General features: G+C 45.0%; 1 protein-coding gene across 11 annotated transcripts in view; it reads left to right on the forward strand.

Moving 5' to 3' along the window:
* TRAPPC12 (trafficking protein particle complex subunit 12) overlaps positions 1-8,443 on the forward strand; it is a 208,379-nt gene extending 199,936 nt beyond the window's left edge. For 9 of the 11 annotated variants that reach the window (XM_083495570.1, XM_083495562.1, XM_083495565.1 and 6 more), the window contains 4 exons: positions 575-673; positions 5,890-5,990; positions 7,317-7,404; positions 8,091-8,443. In XM_083495570.1, the coding sequence (XP_083351696.1) occupies positions 575-673; positions 5,890-5,990; positions 7,317-7,404; positions 8,091-8,333 (531 nt within the window). In that variant the 3' untranslated portion in view covers positions 8,334-8,443. The remainder of the gene's footprint in view (positions 1-574; positions 674-5,889; positions 5,991-7,316; positions 7,405-8,090) is intronic. The other 2 variants (XM_083495566.1, XM_083495563.1) reach the window with 1 other exon arrangement.
* Positions 8,444-18,859: the final 10,416 nt, after the last annotated feature.

Raw genomic sequence — 18,859 nt, forward strand, 5'->3', positions numbered from 1 at the left:
CCTTCATCTAGCCACTGTGGCTGTTTCCTCATCATAAGAGCAGTGGCTGTTTTCCCAGCAAGAGGAATTTTTAGAACATTGGCAGTCTATCTGACTTGGCTGTGCAGAAGGCTTCACTTGCCAAACAGAAAGATGGTGAAGGAGGTGTGTGTGTGTGTGTGTGTGTGTGTACGTACACGTACGCCCATTGTGCATGATTTTGGCAAATGCAAAGCTGTTGCTTAGTGGGCAGATATATTTGGTTCTGCTTTGAGGGGGGGCAGAGATATTTTGGTTTTATTTCAAGTCTCCTTTGTATTCACAGCTGTCCCATTGCTCACGTAATGGGTGAGGTCTTCAACCTGGTCGTGCATCTTCTTGTACAATCCAAGTGTCTTCCCTTACCCTGCTAAATCCAGCAGAGCAGCATTTAGTCATAGACAGGGGCAACCCTTTCCTTGTGTTTTCAACCATCCTATTTTTTCTATCTTTAAACTACGTTGCTTCCATCTGTTTATCGTGCATTTGCTGCGTGCATAGAGCAAAGAGCAACTGCTGACCTTGCATCTCTCTGTGTGTGCTTTCTACCCCCTAGGACTACGTGCTTGCTGTGGAGACATATCACACAGTCATCAAATATTACCCGGAGCAAGAGCCTCAGCTGTTGAGTGGAATTGGGAGGATTTTCCTGCAGGTATATACTTGATTCTGAATAAAGCCCAAGTGACAGCCCTTCTTGACCACAATAGAACAAATATTTGAGTGCGATAAAAGTCCCCTGCTTGTATATAGTTTGATGTGTTGGTTATTAACCAAATGGTACAACGGGAAACTCAACAGTTCAGAAGGTTGAGTTAACACCCAAAGGTCTGAACAGAGATGGCTAATTAAATGGCAACTGAGAATACAAAACTTGATAAGGCATGTAAGGAAGTTTGGGAAGAACGTTCTCGTCTTTATTTGCCTGACACTTTCTCCCTTGCCTTTCTTGAGCATTTCAATTATTATTCCATCCAGAGCATAATAATGCTGTTTGTAGGTTACCAGGCACCACCGGTACTGCCAAACTCTGCTGAAAGGAGCATGTAATAGTCTAAACAACAAAGCCTGTGTCTCATTAAAATGATACTTGATATTTGGTAAGCTGTGCTTTGAAGAGACGTTTCTCACTTGACACATTTCCCCCCCTCTGCTATAAATTAAATGTACATCCAGTCAGTTTGCAATGGGGTGACACACATAATCCACATTTCTCTCTCTGTACATGGAAACGGGTGAATCTTCCAATTCTGCAACTTGCAGTTTAGTATTCAGGCTAGTGGCCCTCAAGGCGAATGTGAGTGGGAGTGGGAGCGTGTGCAAATGAGAGAACACACAGTTTCACAGTGGGCAGATTCCCAGCATGAGCCACTTGAATTTTCTGCCATTGTCCTGCTGTAGCCCTTTAAAAAACATTAGTGGTTGTCTTCTGCACCAATCGGCACTTATTGTTCTTTAGCTCTTTACTCTCCATGCCCCTCCTGCCTTCCAAGAGGAGAGATCTGCCACACCACAATGGCGGGAGGGAATACCTAGATGCCCCATTCCATTGCCCATGGATGGTTAGCTTGCTCTTCTGCACTTTTGTCAAGCCACAGCCCATCAGTCATTGACAGAGCGGCTCTGAATCGAAGCATGTGCTTAAGAGTTCTGGGCATCCTACTTTGAAGTTTGAGCTCTTTATAAAACTTGTACATGACAAGGCAGTCTATTCCTCTTCTTCGGATTTTGTTTCCCTCCTTTTCTGTTGTTCAGGGTTTCTTTTTATCACTTAAATGGCAAGATTTAAATATTCATCAAGAATATTTATAAAGAACCTCCCCAATACAGTCGTAGCTTGGTTGCCTGTTCGGCTTCCGAAAATGTTTTTACAACCAAGGCACAGCTTCTGATTGGCTGCAGGAGCTTCCTGCACGCAATCGGAAGCTGCGTCGGACATTCTGCTTCCAAAGAATGTTTGCAAACCGGAACACTCCCTTCTGCCTTTGTGGCGTTCGGGAGCCAAAACGATGGACTAGTAAGGCGTTTGGCTTCCAAGGTACAACTGTAACAGTGTTCATGGGGCAGCTAAAGCAGACCAAAAAGCCTGAGAAAATAAGGCCTTTTGGCACCAAAATGACAGCCTAGTAAGAAGCCAGATTTGCCTCTCTCTGGGGAGAGCATTCCACAGCCAGACACCATCACTGGAAAGGCCTACTTTCCAATAGCCAGTCACCATACCACGCTATGACCCAATCCATACCTCGAAATAAACCCTTCACTCCTCCATGAATGGGAGCAACAAACCATGATCCCTAATGTAATTGTTGGCCTTACATCCCAACTGGGGATCATGGCTTGTTTCACACCAAACAAGCTTTGCTTTCACATCATGGCCTTGTTTGAAGTGAAACAAACCACGAACTCTGCTTCAGACCAAACTCTTTAGGTCGGAGATTGTGGTTTGTTACTCCCATTCATGATGGGACCATTGTATGTTTTCCCTGGCAGTAAGCTTTTCGAAAGGGGACGCGGGTGGCGCTGTGGGTTAAACCAGAGAGCCTAGGACTTGCCGATCAGAAGGTCGGCGGTTCGAATCCCCGCAACGGGGTGAGCTCCCGTTGCTCGGTCCCTTCTCATGCCAACCTAGCAGTTCGAAAGCACGTTAAAGTGCAAGTAGATAAATAGGTACCGCTCCGGCGGGAAGGTAAACGGCGTTTCTGTGCACTGCTCTGGTTCGCCAGAAGCGGCTTAGTCATGCTGGCCACATGACCCGGAAGCTGTACACCGGTTCCCTCAGCCAATAAAGCGAGATGAGCGCCGCAACCCCAGAGTCGGTCACGACTTGACCTAATGGTCAGGGGTCCCTTTACCTTTACCTTTAAGCTTTTCGAATTAAGTATAATAACTATCTCTCTCTCTATCCATCATTAAATGGTTGGTATTTGAAGGCTGTCTGCAGCTGGAGAAGCACTGAAATAATTGGGAGTATATCAAATAAGATTATTAAAACATAAAGTAGAGATGTGTTAGGAAAAAATAGTTTGTGCCCGTTTATGTTACATTTATTGATGACTTGTAAGCCCTTTCCATAGCAGCTGGCTGTTCTGGGTCTCAGTGGAGCACACAAGAGAGCAGAGTTCACTTCCTGGCTATGCTCTCTTGCTCTGAGGTTCATCAGAGGCTGGGCTTGCTGCAAAGACAACATGCCCAACCTTGGGGAGAATGCAAGGAGAGTGGCGCGTGTCTCAGAGGAGCAATCTGTCTGTCCAATTCAAAGAGCAATGTTAACAGGCTCTGAAGGGAATCTTGTCTTCCTCGGTGTTTGCTGTTACAGGGGGCCTTGAGGGAAGAGAGATTATTGGATATTCTTGAATTAGTGGTTTTTACTGTCAGAACGGGGCCTTTTTCCTTCAAGTGCCACAAAAAAAATGAAGACAAAGCACGAGAAACCTATTGGCCTGCCTTACATAACCTTGGAACAGTGGCAGCTGAAAATGCGGCTGTTCCTCAACATGGTTGGGGGCGGCGGCACCAGAGATGTTGCCTTTTCTCCCTTGTCAGTGTTTCACTGTCTTATGCATTGTTAAATTCCAAAAAGATACTTGCCTTGTCATGTCTGATGAAATTGGGTGGGTGGGTGGGTGGGTGGGTGGGTGTGTGAGAGAGAGAGAGAGAGAGAGAATGTAAATCCCAGCATTTCCCTGAGGTGGTGGGCAAGGATGGGAGAGAACCACCATTTAAATAAAATGTAATGCAGCAGTGAAATCCCACCCGGGGAATATTTAAGTACATAGCATTCGACATCAAAAAGTGCTGAAGCTAGTGCCCCAGACCCGAGTCCTCTTACAATTAAGTTGCAGAGAAAACAAGTTCCATCAGCATTTGCAAAAACCTGTAGATGCTGATATTGGGACAGAGGCCCTGCTGCAAAACGACTTCTTCATACACTCCCAGAACTGCAAAATACTTGGAACCTGGGGTTGGACATAGTAGTAGTAGTAGTAATAACTATTATTATTATTTATTATTTATACCCCGCCCATCTGGCTGGGCTTTCCCAGCCACTCTGGGCAGCTTCCAACAAAATATTAAAATACCGTAATACATCAAACATTAAAAGCTTCCCTAAACAGGGCTGCCTTCAGATGTCTTCTAAAAGTCTGGTAGTTGTTGTTCTCTTTGACATCTGGTAGGAGGGCGTTCCACAGGGCGGGCGCCACTACCGAGAAGGCCCTCTGCCTGGTTCCCTGTAACTTGACTTCTCGCAATGAGGAAACCACCACAAGGCGCTCGGCGCTGGATCTCAGTGTCCGGGCAGAACGATGGGGGTGGAGACGCTCCTTCAGATATACTGGACCGATGCCATTTAGGGCTTTAAAGGTCAGCACCAACACTTTGAATTGTGCTCGGAAACGTACAGGGAGCTATAGGAGATGGACAGTGAACTCTTTGCTTCTAGGGTGGCAGAGGTAGCTTACTATTCATCAAGCTGAATGCAGCCCTATAGTTTTGTGTGACAGGCTGCCTGAGGCTTTAAAAAAGCCTCCTGGTTTTTCTCCCTGTTTGGACTGTGCAGAAAACCTGGCAGGCTAACACTATGTGACCCAGGGGCTGTTGGCAGGGTTACGAGATGTACAGCCCTGTCTTGGCCTGATCACTCATTCCTTCCAGCAGCAATCCTGGAACTCACAACTCTCCACCCTGTCTTGCGTTGAAGATAAAGTGGGAATTGTACAGTGCATTTCATGCCCCCCCCCCAAAAAAAAAGCTCTGTGGCAACACCTCTCTCTATCTCATTTCCTTTCTTCACTGCACACACAAAAATTGTACTGGAAAGTGGTCTCATTTTTCTTTTCCTCATCAATTGAAGACGACGTTGAGCTTTCCAGTCGCAAAAAAACAACTTCTTCCCTTTTCCAAGAAACTGGTGAACCTAAGAAAAGGAACATGCTATAAATGGCAAGTGCTGTGTAAACTATGGTTTGCATGAAAGCCACTGCCTAAATCAGGCTGCAGGAAACTTGGGGTATACACAGTTGTGCGTAATTTGAGGCAGATTTGTGCAACCTTGCTCAAGGGTATTGAGCTGAGGAGCAATTCTCCCTCTTTCCAGCAAAAGATGGACTTGCAGATCATTGATTGGCTATCCCTTCTGAAGTTACGTTCCTGTCCACTATTCAGAGCAGTGTTTCAAATGAGGGGCTGGGGGATGGATTAGGTTATAATCCAGTGTTAGTCATATTCAGAAGAGACCTGCTGAAGTCAATGGAATTAAGTAACAGGAAGTTCAGGTCTGCTTTATGTATGGCTTAGTTGGATATCACCCACTTGTTTTTATTTATTTTGTTTTTTAGAAAGAAACCAGTACATTCTTAAATGAGTAATGATATTAAGCATCTGGAAGCAGGAAAGCTGAAAGCTTGCCTGATCGATGCTAAATTCAGAGTGAAGTATTTGTGTCAATACAAAAGAGTAGAGCTTGCTCTACAACCAAAGGAAAACATGCTGCTCCTGTAAGTCAGGATTTCAGCACATATCCTAACTTTCTTTAGTCATTGTGGTTGTGGAAGGCATATATCAATTTAATCCTTTTTTTAAAAAAAAGAAATATTTCTGAGTTCTGATTCTGCAATAAAATCTTGAATCAATTTCTGTGTGAAATGTTTTAATGGAACGGCATCCTTATGATTTTGAGGCAAAACGACTAATCTTAGTCACGTGTATTTTTGACTACTTCTTGTTGTTCATATTCCTTGTACGTTCCTTCTTCCCCCGCCCAGTGCAGAAAGGTATTCTTGTATGAAAACCTACCTTTTTGATGCCTCCCTTGTGTGCTTTGTTAATTGCAGCAAATGTTTCTTACAATATTTTTTTGTGTGTGCCACCCAGATTGGAGACATAAAAATGGCTGAAAAGTATTTTCAAGACGTCGAGAAAGTGACTCAGAAATTGGATGGGCTGAAGAACCAAATTATGGTTTTAATGAACAGGTGGGAAATGTAAAAAAGCTAAATTAATCTTAAACATGATTTTGCAAAGAATGCACTGTGAACATTAAGGGGCCCAAGAGAATGCCCCTTTCTCTTCATTTCTCTTTTATGTAGCTACAACTGTCAGAAGAAAGACTGATTGGCATCTACCAGCCCTTGAGATCTGTATAACATGGTGTAGTCATGTTATCTTAGATTGACGGAGTTCTAGTTCCTTTGTTACAAGAGCTGACTTGAAAAGTATTTCTTGTCCACTCCAAACCTTTCTCTTCAAATCACTCTCCAGCATAGCTTAATGCTGTGGTCCTATATGTGCTTATAAGGAAGTCCCATTCATAGAATCATAGAGTTGGAAGGAACCACAAGGATCATATAGTCCAACCCCATGTAATGCAGAAATCTTTTGCCCAACATGGGGCTCGAACCCACAGCCCTGAGATTAAGAGTCTCACACTCTACTAACTGAGCTATCCCTCACTCTGTGTAACTTACTACTAGGGGTATAAGAAGGTGCTGCTTTCTGTTTCACCCTGTATTTGATTTATGCAACAGTGTTTCTGTTCTGCTGCAATTCGCCTTCCTCTAGAAACTACATTAGTTGTCTCACTGTGTGCAAATTACATTATTGATGTGATTAATTACATAAAGAAATTTGTCTTTGCAGTATTCCACCCCATTCGTTTCAATGCAAAGACACAGAGTGCAAATGGGAGTGGGGAATATCAGTTATCAGGCTGAAAGCAACAACCAAACTGAAAACCTTCATTTGCTGGATTGATTTCTGTTCCAAACATGGGATAAATAAGCAAACTTTGGCAGTTTCCACTTCCCTTTCTGTTTTCATTGGAATTCTCTGACATCCCTACTTACTGCCGATTAAATATGCTTAGAATTGGGCTGGAAAAAGTTCTTCGGTTCACACATCCATTATTTAGGTGTACACTTAAAATGTTTTAACTATATTTCAAATTAAAAGGATTTAATGCAGGAAACCTGTTAGCCAGCACATATACGTATAGTATTCTAGACAAGGACCTAGGATTGTTGCAGCACTCTGCATGACATGTGAAATGATCATCAGTTCCTTTCATCGTTAGAATTTAGCTTTGCTTTGCTATACGTTTGCTACGCATTTAATCTGAAATCTAAATTGTAACATCAAGGCAGTCTTACAAGGCAATTGTAAGATCAGCAGTCAAGAGCACTCAGAAATTTGAGGAAACAAGGATGAACCATCACCTTTTATAATGTCTTTGTTACGTTGAGTTTTCTTAAGTAACTTTCATCTTCTAAAGGAGCACACTCTCTTTTTCTCTTGTATTCCAGAGCATTCCTCCATCTTGGTCAGAATAACTTTGCAGAAGCTCACAAATTCTTCACAGAGATTTTGAAGGTTGACCCATCCAATGCTGTGGTAGGATATGTCTTACAGCTAAATCATAGGCTTCTAAAACGGCATCCTTTGAGAGCAGGGATGGGGAATTAATGGTCCTCCAGATGTTGCTAGATTGTAACTCCCACCATGCTGATGGGAGTTTTGAGTCCAACAACCTCTGGAGCACCACCAGTTCCTCATTCCTACTCTAGAGTCCGCTGCCCCAAACTGTAATTAACGTTGCACAAATGAACATGGCATAGGCAAGTCATTGCTCCCGGGAAATCAGTAAATTTTACAAGAACAACACTTTTCAGTAACGTTTCTCAGCGCTTTAGGATGGTTGGATTTTTTATGCAAACCTCATGGAAGCAAATGAATGATGCAGAGCAGTATTGCTTGGGTCAGTGTTTCCCAAAGTTGGGTTGTTGGACTACAACTCCCATGATCCCTAGCTAGCAGGACCAGTGGTCAGGGATTATGGTAATTGTTGTCCAAAAACAGCTGGAGGCCCAAGTTTGGGAAACACTGGCTTAAGTGATACTGGTGCCCGGCCTCCATTTCAAGTTTCTTTGCAAGACTTTTGGCAAACAGACGATATTCTAAGGACTGACCCTCTAGCGTGCTCGGAAGGAAAAAGCAAATTACAGTGTGCTTAGAATTAATATCTTGAAGTGCATTATTTTTTTTGTTCCATGGATGAATCTAATGTACCTTTTCTCTAGGCTAACAACAATGCCGCAGTTTGTCTGCTTTATCTGGGGAAACTGAAGGATTCCCTCCGGCAGCTGGAAGGAATGGTTCAGCAGGACCCGAGGAACTACCTCCACGAGAGCGTCCTTTTCAATTTGACAACCATGTACGAACTCGAGTCCTCTCGCAGCATGCAGAAGAAGCAAGCTCTGCTTGAAGCTGTGGCTCTCAAGGAGGGCGACAGCTTCAACACTCAGTGTCTCAAGTTAGGATAAGCCTAGCCTTTTTTCTGTTTTGGAAAGGATCGTTTCAGAAGTTGTACATACTCCTGCTAATCTGTAAATGTTCTTCGAGCTTAGAGCAATAAAAAGCTTTTTAATTATGAGCATATGGTAAAATTACTACGTTGTACGAGTTTATATGCTGGTCTGTTTTCAACAAATCCTGGCTATCACCCTAGGGATTTTGTGTTGATCTACAGCCAACTTCATCCCTGAAGCTATTGCCAAGCTTATAGTATGTACAAACAATCACAGTTATTCAGATGGGTTTTCTCCCTGCAAATAGCAGCGCACTTGAGCTAAGTTGTCTTGATGGCTTTTGTTCTGAACACATTTGGGGCTTAGTGATAAAATGACACCAGCTAAACTCATTGCATGTGTATAATTGGAGGGCGGTGGGCGGTGGAAGCAAGAACGCTGCAGTAAAATGCGAAGTTATGAAGACAGGCTGCCTTTCAGCTTTTCCCGGATGCATCGCGCCCACTGCTAATGTCCTATTATATCTCAAAGCAGATCTGTGCAATTAGGTGGCCTGGTCCCCTTCCCCCACTGCTGTCCAACGTGTAAACTTGGGCAAAAGGAAATAAAGGTGCCCAGATACTAGCATTTGGATTCCTAGACTATCCACTCCCCAAAATCGTCTCTACTGTTAGGGTGTTCTGCTCACAGTAAGCACATACACGTGGGAAACTGGGCTGCCCTCAGTAGTGGATCCCCTGGCATCCACATGGAGAACATAAATTACTGCAGGAAGGCAGGAGACTCCCATGTGATCTAGAACCTTGGCTGCTCAGGGTTCCAGATTGTGTGGAAGTCTGTACAAGTGTTAAGCATTAGCACTCTGCATGTGGGTTCAAGTGGGAGGGGTTACTCAGCACAGCTCTGCTTGAGTGTTATTCCCTATAAGGATGTCTACAAAGAGGGCTTCCCTTTTGCTTGTTTGTATGCCCCAAATGCATTCTATACCTGAAAGAGCGTCTCCACCCCCATCGTTCAGCCCTGACACTGAGATCCAGCGCCGAGGGCCTTCTGGCGGTTCCCTCATTGCAAGAAGTGAGGTTACAGGGAACCAGACAGAGGGCCTTCTCGGTAGTGGCGCCTGCCCTGTGGAACGCCCTCCCTTCAGATGTGAAGGAAATGGAAATAAGTAGCTATCTTCCCTTTAAAAGACATCTGAAGGCAGCCCTGTTTAGGGAAGTTTTTAATATTTAATGCTGTATTTTTAACACTCGATTTGGGAGCTGCCCAGAGTGTAGGGGTATAAATAAATTATTATTATTATTATTATTATTATTATTATTATTATTTATTATTAATCAGAATAGAGGGGCCTTGTTGTGCTCTCAACATGGTCAAAGTGATGCCAATCCACGGGGAAGCGTCCAATTGTTTATTCTTTTGTTTGCAAGTGCCCTCTCTGCCTGGACAGACTTTCAGCGATTTCCTTTAAAGGTAATGTTTTATCACCAAGTAAATTTGTGCATAGGCTTCTTTTATACAAAAACTTAGGTCAGGAGACTATTTCCCTTCCCCAATGCCTTGCCACCGTTGACAGTCCCAAATACTACCTCAGCAGCCATGTTAACGAACGTTAATCCGTTACAATAGCTTTACATGGATTAGCATATTGTAATTGTTTATGCGCAATCATTTTTTTCGTTGACTTTCATTGGCACAGCCATGTGGCTGAAACCCATTCCCACCCACCTTGGTGTTTGTCTGTTTTCACAATTTTGTGTACCAGCAGTTCATTGGCCTTCAGGAAGTCAATGTTTAAACTTCCCTCTGACTTCTGTTGGTGTCCCAATGTTGCCATGTCCCTCTCAAGCTAGCTAAGGTCTACATCCAGGGAATCCTATAAATCAGCGGTTCTCAACCTGTGGGTCCCCAGATGTTGGACTACAACTCCCATCATCCCTGAGCTCTGGCCTTGCTAGCTTAGGGGTGATGGGAGTTGTAGTTCAACAACATCTGGGGACCCACAGGTTGAGAAAGGCTGCTATAAATAGTTCAAAACAATGGGCTGGATCCCAAGTGGTGATGAGTTACTCCACTGCAGGCCCTCGCTCCACTCCCATGGGTGAATGGGGGGTGGTTTCCATTGATTTCCCCCCTCCCCTTGCAGCCCCACCACCTCCCACTGTTCCAGATGGCCCCACAGTCTTCTGGGGAGGGGTGCAGCTGGTTCCAGAAGCTAAGGATGTTCATGCAGGTGCTGCTTTGAATATACACAATTTTGAGTATATGCAGCACTCCGGAACAGGACCCCAGTGCAAGATGTACTTATGCTGTAAGTGGCATTTCATTAGAGCCTCTATTTGTATACAGTCGCACCTTGGAAGTCGAACGGACTCCGTTCCCGAAGTCCATTCGACTTCCAAAACGTTCGTAAACCAAAGTGCGGCTTCTGATTGGCTGCAGGAAGCTCACTTCCTGGTTTTGATTGTTCGGGAGCCAAAGCGTTTGAGATCCAAGGTAGGACTGCACAAGGACCCACCTAGGTGTGCTAACTCAGCAAGCCAACAAACACGGGATAATCATGTCCGCATGTCACATAACTTTACCCCATAATGTAGCACATTAGGTCATGCAAGCAGCACTGCAGTGCCTTCCACACTGCCAGTCCGGCCTTTGCTGTGGTTTTTTAGGTCCTGCAAGCTTCCACCATAACCATTGTTCTTTCTGTCTTCTAACATTTGCATGGTTGTGGAATTTGCATGTATAAAGAAGTAAATAGTGTGGGGTTACCTACAGCCCGGCCTTCCTTTTGATTTCAAGCTGGTGCCTCTTTGTAAAATCTCCACCACTCCAGTCCTACTGCATCTTGCGAACTTTCCTCCTCTGTAGATGTAAAGCAGGGCTGAGACCTCAGTAAATGTGACATGCGGCCAACTTCCAGCAGTGGCAGATAGCAGAACTTCACATGGCCTGAACTGCTGCTCTTTAAAGTGCCAGCCTATTACTGCCTTAACAGAGAGGTGCTCACACTTTTGCAGTAAGGATCAAGGAAGAGTGAGTTCTTCCTTGGCTCAATCTGAAATCTGTTTTTCTTCTTCTGAGTTTTCCTGAAGAATTCTGGAGCAAGCGGGGGTGGCTTGATGAGAGAGAATATGTTTCCTGTTTTCCAAGAGATTACACGGGATAAAGGATCTCTCTTTCTAAGCAAAGGAGAAAAGCCTGGTCTGTTTCCCTTAAGGAGGTGATAAATCATAGAACATGCTCATTTTCTGCCAGGGCGCACGGAAGTGAAACAGCAACAAGAATAATAAATAATAAGCCTCAGAGACTTCATGGAAAAAGTAGGCTTTGAAGAGAGAGTTAAAGAAAGGCAACCACATGGGTGAGAGGCAGGGAACCTGTGGCGCCTAAATGATCTCATACCCAGCCAGCATGCCCAATGGTCAGGGAGGACAGGAGCTGGAATCCAACCTCATATGGAGGGCAAAAGGCTTCCCATCCATTGATGGAGTATTCTGGAATGGGGTTTCAGGCAGGGTGCAAGGCTGTGCAGGGCTTTGAAGGCAACCGGACAAGAAACTCATGCTTGGTCCAATCACCTGTGAACAATGAGATGAATGGTTTTTGGGGGGAGCAGAAAGCCCCTCTTCCATGATTAAAAGTTGCAAGGCTCTCCCACCCCAAACGTCTCATTATATTCAAAAGAGGCCCTGAAGCGTGTTGAAAGTTGCTTCATTTATACAATGAGCCAAACTCTACTCTAAGGTGGGAGCATTGGGGGGGGGGGGCAGCTGTAGCCCAGGAGTGGAGCCATAGCTGTCAACTTACAGATTTGAAAATAAGGGACCAGCAGCCTCAAAAATAAGGGATTTTCCAGGCACAGGTATGTTCAACTTCTGAGCCCCTCCGAGCCAAAGGCAGAAAGACCACCCAGCAGCCAAACGAAGCCTCAAGCAGTGGTTCCCACAGCACAGCAACCCGGCAAAGGGGATGCAGCAAGGAAAACCACCATCACCTCTCCGCTGGGAAGCACTGAGCAAAGGCGAGTCCCCAGGCAACGCGGCCGATTTGATCGGCACAAGGCATGCAAGCTCCACCCCCTGTCGTTCTTAGACTCCTTATTGGGTGAGCAACGCAGCCAAGCAACACAGTTGGAGCCTCTCTCCTCCCTGGCTGGCAGGGAGGGAGGGAGAGGAGCTGCTTCCTTTGAAACCCGGGAAATTTACAGGATATCATCAATCCGGGACAGCAGCAGGACACAGCGCTGGGATAAGAGACTTTCCCGCCAAATAAGGGACAATTGACACCTATGAGTGGAGCCCCTGTAAACGGTCTCGGGTTCACCCCCTGCCGTCTATGGGGAAAGAGCCCGTCCTGAAACCTTGGAGAGCCTCCACCAATGAGCACCTGCGATATTGGGCTAAATAGACCGGCAGTCTGACTTGGTACAAGGGTATCTCCCTCTGGCCCTAATCCTCACCTTAACCCCGGACGGCATTCCCCAAAAAGAGGCCACTGGTGCATTAAGATGACAGCCGTTCTATTGTAGAGACTTGTCTGGCTGAACGTATCTATAATGCATAAAGTGCTGGCAGAGCATGTCAGCAGGTGTGCTCATCTGATTGCTATGCTGCTCACACGCTGTTCTGAAGAGAGCCCAGGATGATTCCAAAGGTTACCGAGATGGGTGAATGAATCGGCTAAGAACTGACCTGCTTTATAGGTGAAAACGAGGAAACCGCCTCCCTGTGCGCCTTTAAAAGCTCGCTGCTTGGAAAGTGAATTTTTTTTTAGAAGGGACCTATTAAAACAAAAGACGTGCCACTCAAGCAAGGGGAGAAGGATGTCATCCTGGATTTTGCGGGTGTGAAGTTATGGGGGAGGGGGCGTTTTGCGGCTGCTGCAGCGGCGAAATATCATTTACTCAAACACGTTCCGCAATCCGACAGCGGTGCATGCAAATCAGGCTCCCAGGCTAGCTAACTTTCAGGTAATTCTGGCCAAAAGCCGCTTTCCCAGGCAGCTCTTTGAGTCAGTTTGAGGATTACAAGCTCGAGAGATTCCCATCTCAAAAAGGAAAGGGCGGAATGGCCACAACCATAGTGTGAGGGTAGGATTAAGAGAGAGAGAAAGAGCATAGTGTGATTGCTGCATTAGCCAGGATATTCGGGATCAGCTCTTGATCTGGGTAGGCCTTTGTGCGATTGTTTGCAAATCCTTCAAGTTTCACAAATGACACCAGCTGTCAGTAGGACTAAAATCGTCAGATCTGGTGCATAATTTTTACGGCAAGGTGGGATGGAGGAAGGCAGGCAGGCGTGTGGGAGAGAGAGAGAGACAATGCAGGTGTGATTTTTCGGGGAAGGCCATAAAAGTGGGCTTCCCGTTTAGCTTAGTTAAAAATAAAAGAAATAAAGTAATTGCCAGAACTGTCAAATCTACACTGAAATTGCTAGAAAGGTGCCAAATTTAAATTTTTAAGCCGTGTGTTTTTAATTAATTATTCAAAGAGGAAGCCTATGAAGACTAACTTCCAAAGCTCATGCACACTCTAGTGGTGGAAGTGAGAACATCTATCCAAGTGGGGTTATAGCAGACATTTTCAGCAGCACTGTGACTCAGAATGAGTGTGTCTAAAACAGACCCTCTCTGTCGTCCTCTTGCTTTTTCCTCCATGGCAAATCACCCCCAGGATTGCTCTTATTGGAGTTAACCTAGCTGTGCATTTGGGAATCACGAAAAATAACCTTAATATGAATATGCACTCATGTGAATGTGCGGATGATATTGGGGAAGGGGAGCTTTTAAGTTCTGAACAGAATGAAACTCAATAAAAAACTGAATTTTGAAAAGAACCCTAAAACAACCTTTATGTGCTGCGCATGGATTGAAGAAGCATATCCCATACCACACAAGCAGAATGGGGAAATGCAACCAAATGCTATGTTGATGCTGTTCTTTTAATAACAACCCCAAACTGCAGGCAAATACCTTTTTGGAGAGTTTGCCACTAGCTGCTTGTTGTGGCTGAGACTTCTGAGAGTGGGCGTTGTATATTTTCTCCCCCACCCTTTTCTGTACTTTTAAATGGTTTTAAGTGCTTTTGGTGGTGGTTGTTTTTAATAGTGTTCCTTTCTTTTTTTAAAAAAGTATACTGATTGTGTGTGTTTTAGCTGCATTCATTTTATTTCATGCTGTGAACAGCCTTGAGTCCTACACTGAGAGAAAGGCAGAATATAAATAAAATAAGTAATTAAATATCTACCTTATCTATTTACTTTATTAATTTATGAATTGCCCTTTTTGCATGAGTCTCAAGGCAGTTTACAAACATATCGCATAAATGGCATATATATATATATTTAAAAGCAGTACCAAAAAAACCCCAACTAAAGATATTGTTTTCAAACCTAAGATGGAGACCTTCATTTGTCACTGTGCCATGTAAAAATATAACATGCAAAATCAATCCTAATTAAGCTTGGGCTAAAGAATCAAAACCCCAGCAAATGTGTTTTGTTTTGTTTTGTTTTTGGATCTTGCCAACTTTCGCACAGGCCCCCGTCGCTGTGCCTCTAACAGATATTTGATCTTCAGGAATTAGCAGGAGGAAATGGAAATAAACATCTCATGAAAACCACCACCTGCTGATTCCTATGCATCATGCTGCTTTAAAAGATTGAGGAGCTGGCTGGGAAGGTTATTTTATTTTATTATTTTATATTACCTGGTTAGTTGGCAACCCTATCTCCTGAACATTTATGACCCAGAGCTAAACCCGGGTGCCTGATTCTGAGCAGAGTACAGCCAGGCCCCCAACATGAAGTCAAAGAGAGCAATAAGTGAGAAGTACTCGTTTTAAAACACTCTTGCTAAATGGTCCTTGTGGCCATCTCCTGCTATTTTCCTTCTGTTAGGGCAAGAGCTTTCCCCTGCAATATGACAGGTAAAAAGGAGGCTGTTTCAGGATCAACATGGCAACGCCAGAGTATCTTGTTACTTAAAAAAAGACAAAACAGTTCATGCTAGGCAGCCCAAACTCCAATTAGCTGATCATCTAATATTCCCCCCTCCGCAGCTAGCCAGTACATAGGAAGTTGCCTTATGCAGAGTCAGACTATTGATCTAACTAGTTCAGTACTGCCTACTCTGGCTGGCAGCAGCTCTCCAGGGTTTCAAGCCACGTTCTCCCAGGCCTACCTGGAGACACTGCCAGGAACTTAATTCGGTACCTTCTGGATGTGAAGCGGATGTTGTATCAGTGACTTAGTCCTTCAAGAATTTCTGTGTGTGTGTGTGTGTTCGCGTTCTCGTGTGTCTAGTCATCCTAACCATTTTTATCATGGGTGACCTCAGAATCATGCTACTGCTTTATAGAATTTTGTGAGGCTAAAGCCAATTGGAAGGGGAGAATTGGGCTTTTTATGAGTTAATTCCTCCCCCTCCTTTTCCTTCCTTCCTGCTACCACAGGATGGGATCATCCTACACAAAATGCTCTTAAGTATTTCTTGTTAACATTTAAATTCCACCTTAAATTGGCAGGTGTAGTTCCAGTGCTTTTATGCTTTTTTTAAAAAAAAATGTTTAGGGGTGCTCTCATTTTCCGACTCATATTGAAATACTGCCCCTCAATGAGGCCAAACTTAGATTCGCAAAATGTTTAGGGGTATGCCTACCCCCAGGAAAAAAAGTACTGCGTAATTCTCTCCTCAACCCTCTCCGTTTTATCCTCACAGCAACCCTGTGAGGCAGAGGTTCGGCTGGGAAAGTAGGAACTCTTGACTAGCGCAAGGGCATCCAGTGAGATTCATGGCTGTGTGGATTTGAACCCTGGTCTCCGAAGTCCTAATCCCACATTCAAGCCGCTACACCACTCTGGCTCTCTAATAGGGCTGAGAGATATATTAATATATCGTCCAAAACTGGTTTGGAGCACGTATTGGTGATACCGGTTCCATAATTTTTGACCTGGCAATATAGCGTGAATCATGGGGTGGGTGGGTGCGCGCGCACTATACAAACATCACAATGTCGGTAAAACCACGAAACCAGCCAATACTTCTCTCGATTCCTGCAGCCCCTGTTCACTCTGACAGCTCAGCTTTCCCCTGCTTCATGCAGCGGGGCAGAAAATCATAAAAGCGGGCGCTGGGGAAAACCACGACCTGGGGAAAACCACAAAGCCAGCCAATGCCTCTAAGAGTTGCATTCTTATTTCAGACATCGTGGTATATTGGTGTATTGTTATGTGTACCTGGTGATATATCGCAATACAGTGGTACCTCGGGTTACATACGCTTCAGGTTACAGACTCCGCTAACCCAGAAATAGTACCCGGGTTAAGAACTTTGCTTCAGGATGAGAACAGAAATCGTGCTCCGGCGGCAGCTAAAGTGGTGCTTCAGGTTAAGAACAGTTTCAGGTTAAGAACGGACCTCCAGAACGAATTAAGTTCTTAATCCAAGGTACCACTGTATGCTGAAAACCAGGTATCGCCCAGTAAGTTGGTTTTATTAAGAGACAAATAGGGTTCCGGTCTTTTTCCTGGCACAGAGATAAGGCAGTGAAGCCACACACCATGTTCTCTCTCTCTCTCTCTCTCTCTCTCTCACACACACACACGCACACACACACACACACACACACACACACCAATTTGCATGAGGCACAGAGATGACAGTCCTAAATGGAACACAGTACAGTAGTTGAATTCTCTCATCACCCAGACAGATTGATGTCCACCTTACGGTCTCAGGTAAGACCTTGTGAGTTTCAGCTGCGATGGGAAGACTCTGCATCCTATCTGGGAGCGGGTTTATGTTGGTCTGCACTGGGTGTGCCCAGGCAGGAACAGCAGAACCTTAGCAGACGGGATCTGGAGACAACTGGCACCAGACCACCCCCTCAGTGCCCTAGCAGGAACCAGCCCTTTCATGAATGCTAAATTTTTAATTCCAAAATTTAAAAAGGAACGAGAGAAAAGTCCTGGGGGTTTCAAACTGCTCCCTGATTGAGTGCAGGCAGACACAGTGGCTGTCAAACAAAAGTAAACAGCCCTCTCCCCTTCCCTAATTAAGAGTACAAATCATTACCTCTTCAAGCTAGTCAGCAGTCTAGATTTCCCAAGGTCCTCAAGTGCTCTCCGTTTTGCTAAAGGGCTATTCATCATGTTCATATATTATTATACCCACCCACCCCAAAGCAAATGAAGTAGGAAGGAAGGAGAACAAGGGAGAGAAAAGGAGAGAGAGGGAGCTGTACTCTGTAAGGGAGCTGGTTGGAGGTGTGAGCAGCGAGGGCAGAAGCATTAAGCTACAGCACTGGTCCCCTTTCAGCCTTCCTCTTACTCTTGGAGCTCCTAGACCTTTTAACAGCTGTATGGCAGGCAGAAATTCAGCCGGTGCAGCTTTTCCTACCATGGAGCTGCAGTGCTGGGGGAAACTGAAATGGTGGCTGCTGTGATAGGAATTTTATTTTATTGCGCGGCAGCAGCAGTAGGCCCCATTAGCTAAAGTGGTGCTTCAGGTTAAGAACAGTTTCAGGTTAAGAACAGACCTCCGAAATGAATTAAGTACTTAACCCGAGGTACCACTGTATAAAAATGCAAAACACATAATTAAAAAACAAAAACAGCCCAGTAAACACCCCCAACCTAAACAAGCTTGCTCCATCCTCCATGTGACAGCCCTTCAGATATCTGAAGATGGCGATTATCCTTCTCTCTCCTATGCTAAACATACCCAGCTCCTTCAACCGTTCCTCATCAGGTCCCTCCCATGTATCTGTGGGAAACGGTTGTCAAGGCTACTCTCTCTCATCCACACATATTTATTCATCCACACAACAGCCACCAATGTATATTTTCCAGTAGGCTGTAGCTGGTTGCTGAAGGAGACAGAATGCTAGGCCAGATGGGTCCTTGCTGCAACCCAGCCCTGCTCCTCTCGCAGTCTTTAGCTCCTCTCGGTTTTAGCATTCCGCTCGAGTCCAGGCATCTGGCTCTTGCTGCCTGTGGCCATGTATTTTTCCGCCGGCACAACAGCCCGCGGGGGCTCTGCTGGGAACTTCCTGCGGCTGACGCGCCACCGACGACCTAACCCTGCCTTGAACTAGTCAGCTAATTAGTGCCGGGGTTAAACAAGAAAGGAAGGAAGCGCCTCTCTCCAGTGAGCAAATGGCACGACAGGCTAGAAAGCCTCGGTCCTACAACACAGCTGCCCTCGACGCCCACACATGCCTGACACAGAGATGAGCAACCTGAAATATCAGCAGTGAAGCTAATGAGACGTGGGGGGAATGGCAGACAAAATCACGATCACGAGCTCCCTGTCCGGAAGGAATCGCTCAGTGAAGACAACACTGATCCAAATGTGTGCGCGGTTATCATGCACCCCAGACTTGAATCCTGGCCACTTTGCTGTTTTCGAACCAAGCGGAGGGCTGCAATCTGAATAATATTGGGGAGGAAATATGTTGGGGACTGCACCCCTGAAGTGCTCAACTGTAACGGATTTTTTTTGTCATCTGCTTAAATATTAAAACAAGACAAAGTGTTCTGATT

Source organism: Podarcis liolepis, assembly GCF_965112155.1.
Source record: "Podarcis liolepis genome assembly, chromosome: 3".
Taxonomy (NCBI): Eukaryota; Metazoa; Chordata; class Lepidosauria; order Squamata; family Lacertidae; genus Podarcis; species Podarcis liolepis.